The sequence below is a fragment of the Bufo bufo genome, chromosome 2 (assembly GCF_905171765.1).
Source record: "Bufo bufo chromosome 2, aBufBuf1.1, whole genome shotgun sequence".
Lineage (NCBI taxonomy): Eukaryota > Metazoa > Chordata > Amphibia > Anura > Bufonidae > Bufo > Bufo bufo.
In genome coordinates, this window is record NC_053390.1 from 740584488 (window position 1) to 740598952 (window position 14465).

Genomic DNA, 14465 nt, shown 5'->3' on the forward strand with positions numbered 1-14465 from the left:
TAGCTTAATTAAAACTTAACATTTAATAATGTCTACGAATAAAATAATGGGCCCAAACACATGAAACATACAAAAAACGCAACCTCTTTCTGTCGGACCCGGAAGTGTCTCTACTAAGAGCTATTGAAATCATTGAGCTCTTTGGGCAATACTCCGGGCTGCACATAAACTGGGGCAAGTCTGCCATCATGCCCCTCTGGATGCACGACTGGCCTAGTTATCGAAACAACCTGCCTGTAGTTGATAGGTTTAAATACTTAGGGGTAATAATCACTAAAGAGCCCCAACTCTCCTATGTCTTGAATATTGAACCCTTAGAGACCATATTCCAAGATAAGGTTAAAACGTCAGTTGTGGGTAGACTGAATCTGGTAAAGATGGTACTCTTGCCCAAAGGTCTATACACTGCGTGCAGAATTATTAGGCAAATGAGTATTTTGACCACATCATCCTCTTTATGCATGTTGTCTTACTCCAAGCTGTATAGGCACAAAAGCCTACTACCAATTAAGCATATTAGGTGATGTGCATCTCTGTAATGAGAAGGGGTGTGGTCTAATGACATCAACACCCTATATTAGGTGTGCATAATTATTAGGCAACTTCCTTTCCTTTGGCAAAATGGGTCAAAAGAAGGACTTGACAGGCTCAGAAAAGTCTAAAATAGTGAGATATCTTGCAGAGGGATGCAGCACTCTTAAAATTGCAAAGCTTCTGAAGCGTGATCATCGAACAATCAAGCGTTTCATTCAAAATAGTCAATAGGGTCGCAAGAAGCGTGTGGAAAAACCAAGGCGCAAAATAACTGCCCATGAACTGAGAAAAGTCAAGCGTGCAGCTGCCAAGATGCCACTTGCCACCAGTTTGGCCATATTTCAGAGCTGCAACATCACTGGAGTGCCCAAAAGCACAAGGTGTGCAATACTCACAGACATGGCCAAGGTAAGAAAGGCTGAAAGACGACCACCACTGAACAAGACACACAAGCTGAAACGTCAAGACTGGGCCAAGAAATATCTCAAGACTGATTTTTCTAAGGTTTTATGGACTGATGAAATGAGAGTTAGTCTTGATGGGCCAGATGGATGGGCCCGTGGCTGGATTGGTAAAGGGCAGAGAGCTCCAGTCCGACTCAGACGCCAGCAAGGTGGAGGTGGAGTACTGGTTTGAGCTGGTATCATCAAAGATGAGCTTGTGGGGCCTTTTCGGGTTGAGGATGGAGTCAAGCTCAACTCCCAGTCCTACTGCCAGTTTCTGGAAGACACCTTCTTCAAGCAGTGGTACAGGAAGAAGTCTGCATCCTTCGAGAAAAACATGATTTTCATGCAGGACAATGCTCCATCACACGCGTCCAAGTACTCCACAGCGTGGCTGGCAAGAAAGGGTATAAAAGAAGAAAATCTAATGACATGGCCTCTTTGTTCACCTGATCTGAACCCCATTGAGAACCTGTGGTCCATGATCAAATGTGAGATTTACAAGGAGGGAAAACAGTACACCTCTCTGAACAGTGTCTGGGAGGCTGTGGTTGCTGCTGCACGCAATGTTGATGGTGAACAGATCAAAACACTGACAGAATCCATGGATGGCAGGCTTTTGAGTGTCCTTGCAAAGAAAGGTGGCTATATTGGTCACTGATTTGTTTTTGTTTTGTTTTTGAATGTCAGAAATGTATATTTGTGAATGTTGAGATGTTATATTGGTTTCACTGGTAAAAATAAATAATTGAAATGGGTATATATTTGTTTTTTTTTAAGTTGCCTAATAATTATGCACAGTAATAGTCACCTGCACACACAGATATCCCCCTAAAATAGCTAAAACTAAAAACATACTAAAAACTACTTCCAAAAATATTCAGCTTTGATATTAATGAGTTTTTTGGGTTCATTGAGAACATGGTTGTTGTTCAATAATAAAATTAATCCTCAAAAATACAACTTGCCTAATAATTCTGCACTCCCTGTATTTGCTGTCCAACACCTGTACGCCAGTTCCCAGGGGATTTTTTAAACGTATCCATGCCGTATCCGTAGCCTCCTTTGTATGGGGCAAATCTAGGAGGAAACTCTCACTGTCAGTTTTACAGAGGCCGAGGCTACAGGGAGGAGCGTCTCTTCCAGACTTCTTTCTTTATTATATAGCAAGCCAATTTAGATTTCTGAGATATTGGGTCACCGATGCCCCAAGACCAAACGCAGAATGCTACCTGCACGAATATTTGCAAGTTCCCACGCTATGGCCCGTTCTGGAGGGATCTCGCCCTATTCAAAAGGGTTTTCTCCCAGTACATAAGCTAGCTCATCAGATATGGCAGGCATCTAAGTTAAATTCCTACAAGGATTTGCCAAGTGAAGTCCCCGTATGGGATAACTGTATGTTTCCACATCTGGTAAAGCTGGAAGGTGTGTCTGACTGGAAGAGGCATGGCATATCCACTTTGGGAGATCTATATGAGAGCGGGCAGCTTAGATCATTCTCCCAGATTCAGGATAAGTTTCAGGTGTCCCGCACTCTTTTCTTCAGGTACCTCCAATTGAGACATGCACTACAGGCCCAATTCAGAGGTGATAACAGGAGTATTTCTGAATACCCTATTATAGGGGTTTTGAAATCGCAAGGCCCGAGAGGCATAGTCTCAGCGCTTTATACACACTTGTTGGACTGCCGCCTGCTGGTGACCCCGTTGGCCGTTGAGGGCAGATGGAAGTTGCTAATACCATCTTTGTCTTCTGAGGATTGGGAGGAGGCATTAATGGCTCCGACTAAGGTATCACCCTCTATAAATAATAGGATGATCCAGCTTTTTATCCTTCATTGTAGCTACCTCACGTCCACCAGACTTCAGAAGATGGGCAGGATTAGCCACTCCAGGTGCCATAGATGCGATGCCGAGGGAGCCAATTTTTGTCATATGATGTGGGATTGTGAGTTCATTTGTCAGTTCTGGATTTCAGTTCTGGAGGTCCTCGCTATGGTTCCTGTGGCACTGCCGTTGTGCCCCAAGATGTGCATTCTGGGAGTCATTGATGAAGAGTCGTGGTCACACTACCACAGGAGAATCTTCTTAGCGGAAACACCATTTCTAACTAGAAAGGCAATTGCCATAAGATGAATGGGAGATTCCCCCCTCGAAGGGACAATGGCTCACTCTTGTGAATCACGCAGTCTCCATGGAGAACATTGTGTATAAGCATAGGGGGTGCCTACAAAAATTTGAAAAAGTCTGGGGCGACTGGTGTGCCTCTCCTCTCACCTTACACTCACCGCGTCTGCACTCGACGGCTGACGGGTCACATTGATCTTCGAACCAATATGTAGGTACTTTGCAGTGCTGTTGTCACTGATGTTAATGTTGGAGTATTTATGTGTGTGCGATATGCCTATCCTGTGAATAATGTATGCCATCAGAGTAAGAATCATGTCTTCAATAGCAGCCTTCAGCTCTTCTGCATTGTTCAGTCTCACGTCTCATCTTTCTCTTGGCAATGCCCCATAGATTCTCTATGGGGTTCCAGTCAGGAGAGTTTTCTGGCCAATCAAGCACAGTAATCCCATGGTGAAACTAACATATGAGATGGACTCATTACATGCAAAGCGAGATATTTCAAGCCTTTATTTGCTATAATTTGGATGATTATGGCTTACAGCTTATGAAACCCCAAAGTCACAATTTTGAGGTCCCCTTTGCTCAGGGGGTATGGATTAATCAGCTGACTAGAGTGTGACACTTTGAGCCTAGAATATTGAACCTTTTTTCACTATATTCAAATTTTAAGCTGCATTACTGAAATAAATGGACTTTTGCTCAATATTCAGATTTTTCGAGTTTCACCTGTATAGGAGAATGAAGGAGTATATTATACATAATGCAGTTCTGTGCTAGAGACATGGCGCGTGACCGGACGCCAGATAAACCGGACATAAAATAACTCTACAATATTCGCCTCCCCACCAGCAGTCATGTTTAGGACATAAGCCAGTCCCACACATCTGCTCAAAGTCAGGGGCGTTTGGGGAACTTAAAGTGGCCCTGAAAAAACAAATACCCCATGTTATAGGTGGGTCCAAACTGACAGAAGGTGGGGCAACACAAGTAGGTGGGGCCATCAGAAGGAGGCGGGCCAACAAGCCACAGCGCCGCACAAAATACCTCCTTAGTAGAACCAAATACCTCAAATGCTGCACCAGTAGAACCAAATACCACAGTGCAAAATACTGCGACCCCTGCTGCAGTATTTAACTGTATGACTGTCCTGAGGATGGTGAGACGGTTGAGTTCAGGAGGACATCTAAGGCCAGGTGTACCTGACGCTCTCAGCATTGCCCAGCCAGCAGGAGACAGGAGGGCTCGGGGAACTTCCTGGGCATTGGCACACTGGGAAATCCAGCCCCCTGCTCGAAATCCAGCCAGCTTGATCCTTATTTCCCCCAGCAGAAACGTTAGGCTGCCTCATACACTATAATATGATACAAGGCTGGATTTACACTGGTTTTTTAATGGCATTTTTGCCATTTTATGTTTTTCAATGCTTTTTTTCATTTTTTGAAATGCAGAACACACGTGATTTTTTTTTTGCTTATTGTGCTTTTTCAAAAACCACATGCGTTTTTACAAAAAAATAAAAGAGCCAAAGCGAATTAATTTGTGAAGGGGACCTAAACCTACTGCAGCAGACAAATATCTAAGTCAAGACGCATAAATTAGGCCTTTTATTTAGTCTAAAGCCTGACAGTTTGTGCTATCTAAACCACACGAGGATAATGGGACATATTTCCAGAAACTTACGGTACTTACTGTGTGGCCTCAGTAATCCATTCATCCAGGACAAAACCTGTTTCACCAATGTGCTAATGTACGGACAAGACCCTATTACACTGCCTGATATTTGGGCAGCGCGAGCCCTGATGGATGGTAGCATATCCATCGGTGTTCCTTTATGCTGGCCTCATTACACATGCCAATGCAAACTGAATATGGGAGGAATGATCGGTACCGTGGTCATTCCTCCATCATTCTGTTCTACTCATTATCGGCAGCACATCCCTGATTATACAGAAGGATGTGCTGCTGATAATCAGTTCCTCCTAATCAGTATGAAAGATGTCTAAGGCCCCTTTCACACGGGCGAGTATTCCGCGCGGATGCGATGCGTGAGGTGAACGCATTGCACCCGCACTGAATCCGGACCCATTCATTTCTATGGGGCTGTTCACATGAGCGGTGATTTTCACGCATCACTTGTGCGTTGCGTGAAAATCGCAGCATGCTCTATATTCTGCGTTTTTCACGCAACGCAGGCCCCATAGAAGTGAATGGGGTTGCGTGAAAATCGCATCCGCAAGCAAGTGCGGATGCGGTGCGATTTTCACGCACGGTTGCTAGGAGACGATCGGGATGGAGACCCGATCATTATTATTTTCCCTTATAACATGGTTATAAGGGAAAATAATAGCATTCTGAATACAGAATGCATTGTAAAACAGCGCTGGAGAGGTTTAAAAAATAAAATAATTTAACTCACCTTAGTCCACTTGATCGCGTAGCCCGGCTTCTCGTCTGTCTCCATTGTTGAACAGGACCTGTGGTGAGCATTAATTACAGGAACAGGACCTTTGATGACGTCACTCCGGTCATCACATGGTACGTCACATGATCTTTTACCATGGTGATGGATCATGTGATGACCGGAGTGACGTCATCAAAGGTCCTGTTCCTGTAATTAATGCTCACCACAGGTCCTGTTCAACAAAGGAGACAGACGAGAAGCGGGGCAGCGCGATCAAGTGGACTAAGGTGAGTTACATTTTTTTTTTAACCCCTCCAGCGCTGTTTTACTATGCATTCTGTATTCAGAATGCTATTATTTTACCTTATAACCATGTTATAAGGGAAAATAATACAATCTACAGAACACCGATCCCAAGCCCGAACTTCTGTGAAGAAGTTCGGGTTTGGGTACCAAACATGGCGATTTTTCTCACGCAAGTGCAAAGCGCATTACAATGTTTTGCACTCGCACGGAAAAATCGCGGGTGTTCCCACAACACACCCGCACATTTTCCCACAACGCCCGTGTGAACCCAGCCTAACACTTTTTTTCCACTTAGTGTCGCCTGTCCCCCAATGACACATGTCCCATACGCTGTTATTTCAGCTTACAGGATACAAATGCTCCTAAAGATAGATATTTAGTGGGATGGGATACTTACCATATGCAACTGCACTTTTCCCTCAAACAGAGCAGCTGCATAGTCAGAATTTAGGCACATACTGGCGACTGTACCCAGGTATTCCATATCCTTCAGCCTCTCCACACCTGCATGGAAAAATAATGTAAACTTTAGGGTTCCTGAACAAGTAGCGTTTCATATAATGCAGCCTACAGCCAGACAGCCCATTGCTCACACCGGTTTTACAACAACATTGCCTCCGTTTTGTGATGTGGATTTTGGGTGAAGCGCATTGAATGCACACAGTACAAGGCGCCTAACACTGCAATCTGCTGTAAAAGCGAACACGTGGTTCTCGGTCACCTGGAAGAAAAAGCTACATGTGTGGGCAGCCTTATTGTAACACAGGAAGAAAAAAACTATTTTCCCAGTAAAGGGGTTCTCCCGCTATGCGTTAGGCTAGTTTCTCACGAGTGCTAAAATCTTCTGGCAGAGGAACAGCCTGCACGAGTTCATTGCATCCACCAAACCTGGATAGTACCTGTCCCCGCCGGAGCAAGTAGAATATAATGGGACCCTGGGGAATCCGGCTTGTTTCCGGCACGAGTGCCGGGATTTGGGCTGAGAAAAATGTTGCTTATCTATGGAAAAGAGTAGGATAGGCAAATGAGAAAAAAAACTTAGCAGCAGAAGCGTTGGCAGGAGAGAAGCACTCCTAAGGCCAGTAATCTCAACATAAGGTCCAAAATCCCACCTCGTCTTCGTCCTCTTTGCTTTGTCCCCCACCCAACACTGTTCATCCTCCCCACATGGTAAACATGGAGGCGAGGAGAACCCTGTTTCCCCCCTACAAGAAAAATACAATAATAAAATAACAAAAGGGCAGAAGGGGCCAGCAGAGCAGGAAGGTCTGCCTCCTAGGACACTAGGCCAAAACTGATTAGCTCAGTGTTTTAGGAGGGGTATAGCTGGTGAGAGGAGCTAACACTTTTTCTTCATTGCCTCTTAATGGCAGCAGTTATACCCACGGTCTCTTGTGTCCCCAATGACACAATCGAGAAAAAAAAAGACCTAGATTTTTTGGTTATCTTCCTGTAATGAGCCTGTAGCGTGAGAGCAGCACCACACTTGCAGCACTTTCAGTCCAGGTCTGTACTACTAAACCCACATGTGCCCATATTCGTGTTCTTCCCCAATGCTGCTATAAATATAGTCCTCCAGTTACTTTATCTGATTCTTCTCTGCTTGTCAGAATAGGAGACTCCTCTAACAAGCAGGGAAGATGCTGCTGCTTCAGGGGCAGCCTGCTCACCAGACCAGGAATCGGGCTGCATGACCAGTAGAGAGAATGCTTCAAAATGCTCCTCTCACCCCTGCACTTTTATTAAGCGGTTGTGACAAGTTTATAAATTACTCCTATCCACAGGATAGGGGATAACTAGCTGATCGTTAGGGGTCTGATCCCAACAACGGGGGTCCTGTTCCACCACTCTGATTGAGCAGCAGGTCGTCCATGCACACTGCCGCTTCATTCATACTCTATGGGAACTCCAGAGATATCCAAGTACAGCGCTCAGCTATCTCCGGCGCTGCCATAAAGAATGAAAGGAGCGGCAGTGCACATGCACGATCTGCAGCTGCATCACAACGAGGGAACAGGACCCCTGTTCTTGAGATGGGTGGGGGTCTAAGCAGTCGGACAGTTTTTCTTTAAGGCAGTGTTGATATATCTGCTGAAATGTTCAGCTTCATCTAAATAGGTTCAAAATTCTATACGGATTAATGTCTCTCTACAAAAGAGGGGAGGAAGACCCCTGTTTGATTAATAATGGTCATTATGACGCTCACCGTTCTCTGTCAGAGCATAGAACCAGGCACGATTGTTCATTCCCACAGCAACATGATACGGCCCAACAGCCACAAAATTGGGCTCCACTTCAACCGAAACTGTGATTGGCAGTTCCTAAATAACAAGCAAAAAAAGAAGGTTAGGAGTCACAACATGAACAAAAGTCACTGCAAATAAGATTTTTTTCCAGTGGGGTAAATAATGTGCATTTTTGTTGCATTCGGTAAGCTGCTGTAAGCAGCCAAGTGCAGCAAAAATGCCACAATGACCATCAGGGTATGTCCGCACGGGTTGTATATGCTGCGACTTTTCCACCACCCAATTGAAGGTGGAAAATCTGCAGAATTTTAGAGTATCAAGGGAAAGTGGAGGAGATTTAACAAAATGTAGTCCATAAGCCGCTTTAAAAATCAGAATGGAAATTGACATGTGATGTGGATATCAATAGACAATATAAAGAAGGTAAAAAAGAATGCAGTTACCCCTTCCACGGGATTGCACACTGTGACCTCCAGCAGGGACGTGAGATATGCAATCTTTGTACCACTAGTATCTCCAAGTATAGGAAGTTTTGTTAAGAAGACATTGAGGGAACCTCTCTGTGTGGATACAGCCAATAACTGACCATCGTCTGTCCAGGAAAGTTTATCTAGTCCTAGAAGGAAAAATGTTTAGAAACATTCAAGGAATATATGACTGTGTAAGTGTGTATACAGAGATAGCTGTCAGTCACTGATAGTTGTACATAAAGGAGGTGTTATCAGTGATTGATAGTATTTTCTGTGTAAGTGTGTATACAGAGATAGCTGTTAGTCACTGATAAATGTACGCGGGGGGAGGTGAGGTAAATGTTTATACATATATAGCTGTCAGTCACTAATAGTTGTACACAGTGGATATGTTATCAGTGATTGATAGCATTGTTTGTGTAAGTGTATATACAGAGATAGATGTCAGTCACTAATAGTTGTACACAGGAGAGGTGTTATCAGTAAGTGATAGCATTCTTTGTGTAAGTGTGTTTACAGAGATAGCTGTCAGTCACTGATAGTTGTACACAGGGGAGGTGGTATCAGTGATGGATAGTATTCTCTGTGTAAGTGTGTATACAGAGATAGCTTTCAGTCACTAATAGTTGTACACAGTGGATATGTTATCAGTGATTGATAGCATTGTTTGTGTAAGTGTATATACAGAGATAGCTGTCAGTCACTGATAGTTGTACACAGGGGAGGTGGTATCAGTGATGGATAGTATTCTCTGTGTAAGTGTGTATACAGAGATAGCTGTCAGTCACTGATAGTTGTATACAGAGGAGGTGTTAGCAGTAATTGATATAATTCTCTGTGTAAGTGTGTATACAGAGATAGCTGTCAGTCACTGATAGTTGTACACAGGGGAGGTGGTATCAGTGATGGATAGCATTCCTTGTGTAAGTGTGTATAAAGAGAGAGTTGTCAATCAGTAACAGATGTACACAGGGGAAGCACAATCCTGATATAAATGTAGACTGCCCAGACATAACGTATAAAGTCTATGGGCAGTCCAAAAGAGGTTGGACTATAACTTCTATATAGGTCATCAACTTGTCTTATTATATACAATATCTTATAAAAGCACGTCAGATACCTTTAGTTTCATCATCCAGGGTAATGATGGCGTACATTTCTTTCAGCTCTGTCAGATCATGGATTTTTATGCTGCAATACAATATGGCCATTAACAGAAAGAACAGGTCCAGCAATACCATAATTGATGGCAGGCACTATGTGATGGGGGGGGTTAGATGAATGCAATAATTGTGAAGGCTTATGTACATAGAATATTAAATATATTTTCACCCAAAATAAGTGCGCAGTAAACCAGGTCTCTCACCTGTTGTCTCCACAGGACGCGGCTTTGTTCAGTGACTGTGAAATAGCGATGCTGGTCAGGTTGTCCTTGTGGTTACTGGCCTGGAAGAGCTCCTGACCAATCTCACTCATGTGTGTGGAAATCACCACAAAGAATCCAAGAGAGAAGCCAATCATGACGTATCCATCGCCGTACCTGTCCACAAGGGGTGTGCACAACATGAGGGCGAGAGATGATAGGAGTAGTCGTTTATGATATTTGCCCTTAACTTTGGTCTGAACATGGAAATAAACCATCGAGTCAAAGAATAAGCCTTTCCACCTGACACTGAAATCACGTAACACACGTACGTGTGTCTATGCTGCCGACACCAGTACAACTAGGACCCATCCTGCTGTTAAAGCAGTTTTCTGGTATTTTGTATATAAAGTGTATTCACTGTAAAATCAAGAGTTATAGAAGTCTCTAATATTCTTTGTGTTTCAATTCCTGACTATTTTCAAGATCTCTGCATACTGTCAATGAATGAAAACATTTGCATCTAAAGGCAAACATGTCCTGATTGTGTCCAACTGACCTCTCATGTCAATATGTGGCCTTCAATTACATCCATAGTCTGCCTGTCTTAATGATTTCTACACTAGAGCTTCTTTTACCACTGGATCTTCACCAGCCAGAACTTGATGATGACTGCTCATGGTCACAGCCCATGATAAAATGATTTAGTTTTTAAAAAGTTTATCAAAAATATGCTTCCTGGACCAGGTCCGCAATATATACGGGCAGCGGCCGCGTGCGCACCATATTACGGATGCGGATTCACTCATTTGAATGGGTCCACAATCCGGGAGATATGGTGCAGTGCGGAACGGAGGCGAGGATCGGAAACCCACAGAAGCATGTGCACTGCAAAAAAGTAGTGTATGCACTACTTTTTAGCGGTGTGGACTACCGGATGGGTGAAGGGGTCCTAGTCCGCAGACGGCGGGCACACGGTCGGGCCGGCACATGGTCGTGTGCATGAGGCCTAAAATACAGGCTGAGCATATGGATCACTTCCAGATTTACTGTAGTCTATAAACCATAAGCAAGCAGAAAGAGATGATAACCAAAAACATTTGGGGAAATTAAAGGGGTATTCCAGATTTGTTATATTGATGACCTATCCTAGGTCATTAATAACAGATCAGTGGGGGTTTGTTGGCCCGGCCACTACACAGTGGTTAGACCCTTCTGCTCCCAGCTCCATCCACTGTTTAGCTTCTGGCACGGGCGGCTGCCCAAAACAGTAGATCGCTGGAGGTGCTGGGTGAGATGCATGCGGTGCATTGTTCCATCGAATCTGATGGAATCTCTGATGGAGCCTTGTGAAGAGAACCTTATTAAAACTACTGGCTTATTATCCATAGCAGAAAATCAGATGACTGGAGATGGAGAATTCTACTTGCAGTAGTCCTGATAAATCTTCTCCCTGATTACCGTTGTTCTGCTCCGTTATATGTGCTGGATCTGGCACATAATAATGTAATTATTACTATAATGGAGTCCATTGGGTATCTGTTCAGACGTCCTGCCTCTTGCAGCATGCAGCACTATTTGCGTTTTATTATTGATAGCATGTGCGACAGAGACGAGAACCAGCCATAGTGTCCACTGAACCCAATTATTTAGTTTACGTTCCTAAAGCACAATATCGTTTTGGACATTTATTGAGACCTAATATGGGCATTAAATCCGCGCGTATTCACATTGGCACATTTCCGGTCCGGATTAGCTCTATATCTGGCAGGTTCTGTGAAGCGGGTGTGCTGGACTAATTCTCTTACCATCGATGGGACACAATGGAGCCGTAGCGCTGCTGGAAGGCCAGTTCTATTGGGTTATCCGGATCATTCAGGTTGAATAGGAACAAGGTTTTCTTTCCTACGACAACACTTACCTAAAGAAGGAACAGTACATAATGTGTACAGGGTATGGACAGACAATGAGAGATATAAAACATATTTCATACAAAGTTAAAGCAAAGAATAAAATGTATGAATTACTGGGATCAAGTTAAAGGACATTATTAGGAGATTTGTACCTAGGACACTGGCTGACCTGTTACATGTACACTTGGCAGCTGAAGACATCTGTGTTGGTCCCATGTTCATATGTGCCCGCATTGCTGAGAAAAATTATGTTTTACTATATGAAAATGAGCCTCTAGGAGCAACGGGGGCGTTACCATTACACCTAGAGGCTCTGCCCTCTCTACAACTCTCGCTCCTTCTGCACTTTGATGGACAGGGCCAGGCAGTGTATATGGATCACACCAACCTGGCTCTGTCAATCAAAGTGCAGAAGGAGCGAGAGTTGTAGAGAGGGCAGAGCCTCTAGGTGTAATGGCAACGCCCCCGTTGCTCCTAGAGGCTCATTCTGCATATGTACAGAACTTCATTTTTCTCAGCAATGTGGACACATATGAACATGGGACCAACACAGATGCCTTCAGCCGCCAAGTGCTCATGTAACAGGTCAGCCAGTGTCCTAGGTACAAGTCTGCTGACAGATGCCCTTTAAGGCTGTATTACTTGTAGGCTATGTTTATCTCAGAAATATTCCGTTTATATATCAGTATACTCAACACAATACGCTGATTGATTGTATGGTTCCACTATATGGGGCGATCCCTGCTATATAATCTCCAGGAAAATGTGTCTGAAGGAGAGGTCAATAACCCCCATCATACCTGCACGGCGGAGAGCAAGGAAACTGCAACTAAAAACAAGCAACTAAACCACAAGTCTCAGATCTGTGTCAGCGGTATTAGGAGCAGCATGCACTTGGTTCTAAGTTGCTTCAAACCATTTTTGAGGAGATCAGTTGTTACCTAAGGATCCTTTTACATGGGCCAATTTCAGCCAGGAACAAGAGCTGATCAACGATATATAAGAAGCCGATTGGTGGTTGTGTTAAGGGCTTTTCACATGGGCCAGTGGAACTCTATGGTGACGGATGTGACTGATGCACCCATTTAATTTATGTTTTTGTATACGTTGAACGTAAGACAAAAAGGTGATGTGAACCCAGCCTTACATATAAAACTGAAAATGATATCTAATTAAAGAAGAGCTAAATGGAAGTAGGACAGCTGGATATTACAGTGCTTTCTCCTGGGGACGCCCGCTCATCTGTCTTCATCACTGAGAACTGAATGTCACTCGGTTCCATCCGCACAGAGGTCTGCACAACAAACAAACAAAAAGTTACACATATATTTCAATTAGAACACATATGGCACAAGCAAGCCCATTTTCATGTTGGATTAGGCCACACGATTTACTGGTTGTGTGAATGGAAGTATATGCACTACTTATAAAAAGTTTGGGATATTTGGCTTGTGGGTGAAGTTTCAGGATGAACCTAAAATGCTCTCTAACTTTTACAGGTGAGCTTCTCTAAACTTTTGAATGCATATGTCCACCTGTTCAATGTTTCAGTACTTTTAGCACAACTTGCTGTTCTCTAACAAGGAGCTAACGGCAAAATTCAAAACAGGCGTTTGATCCATGAATCTCCCAATAAATTTCCTGGTTCAATTAGAATTGGTATTTGAACAGTCCTCCTCATCATGCTGTTCACATTTTGACATCATGAGACCAAGACGACACCTAACAATTCATCAACAGTACCTCACAATAGCGACGCTTCAAGCAGGATGTTCTCAGATGGAAGTGTCCACTGAGCTTAAAGTGTCACAGATTGTCATCAGCAGTTGTATCAGACATACAGAGAGACTGGAAGAGTCACAGAAAGCCATAGAAGTGGACGTCCTTTGGCCACATTCCACACTGATGTCCGCTTCATTGTGAACAATGCCCTGCGAAACCTGATGATGAATGCCACACAACTCCAGGCACATTTAATGGAGATGAGAGGCACCCAAGTGTCACGTCATACCATTAGAAACCGTTTACAGCGTGGTCCGCATGGTAGACAACGTGCTAGGGTACCTGACCACAGGCGTCATCGTCTTGCATGGGCCAGGGAGGATCTACGCTGGACGAGGGACCAGTGGGCCTCAGTGCTGTTCACTGATGAAAGTCGATTCACATTGAGCAGAAATGTGGATGTTGGAGACATCCAGGAGAGCGCTAACTGTTATCACCAGACGAGCCTTTGGTGGTGGTGGTGGTGGTGGTGGTGTTACAGTGTGGGCAGGTGTGTCTAGTCAATACAGAACTGTTCTACACTTTGTGAAAGGTACAGTGACAAGCCCATACTACTTGAATAACATCATTAATCCAGTCATTGTACCTTGCCTAATTTCTTCTTCATGGACGACAATGCTTCTTCTTCTTCAGGGAATGGCTGCTGGAGACTGGGGTACCTATAAAGGAGTGGCCTGCACTTTCTCCAGATCTGAATCCAATTGAAAACCTATGGGATCAGCTGAGTCGCCGTGAAGAGGCTCGTAACGCTGTACCCCAGAACCTCAATGACCTGAGGGCCGCCCTTTAAGAAGAGTGGGATGTCATGCCTCAGCAGACAATAAGTCACTTGTGAACAGCATGAGATGTCGTTGTCAAGCTGTAATTGATGCTCA

General features: G+C 44.0%; 1 protein-coding gene across 1 annotated transcript in view; it reads right to left on the reverse strand.

Moving 5' to 3' along the window:
* The window catches only part of WDR19 (WD repeat domain 19), a 70780-nt gene that overhangs the window by 37355 nt on the left and 18960 nt on the right, over positions 1-14465 (reverse strand). Inside the window, exons 7-13 of the mRNA XM_040418970.1 lie at positions 13022-13102; positions 11704-11816; positions 9899-10072; positions 9653-9723; positions 8506-8678; positions 8023-8137; positions 6214-6320 (exon numbers count right to left, since the gene is read on the reverse strand). Coding sequence (XP_040274904.1) covers positions 6214-6320; positions 8023-8137; positions 8506-8678; positions 9653-9723; positions 9899-10072; positions 11704-11816; positions 13022-13102 — 834 coding nt within the window. The remainder of the gene's footprint in view (positions 1-6213; positions 6321-8022; positions 8138-8505; positions 8679-9652; positions 9724-9898; positions 10073-11703; positions 11817-13021; positions 13103-14465) is intronic.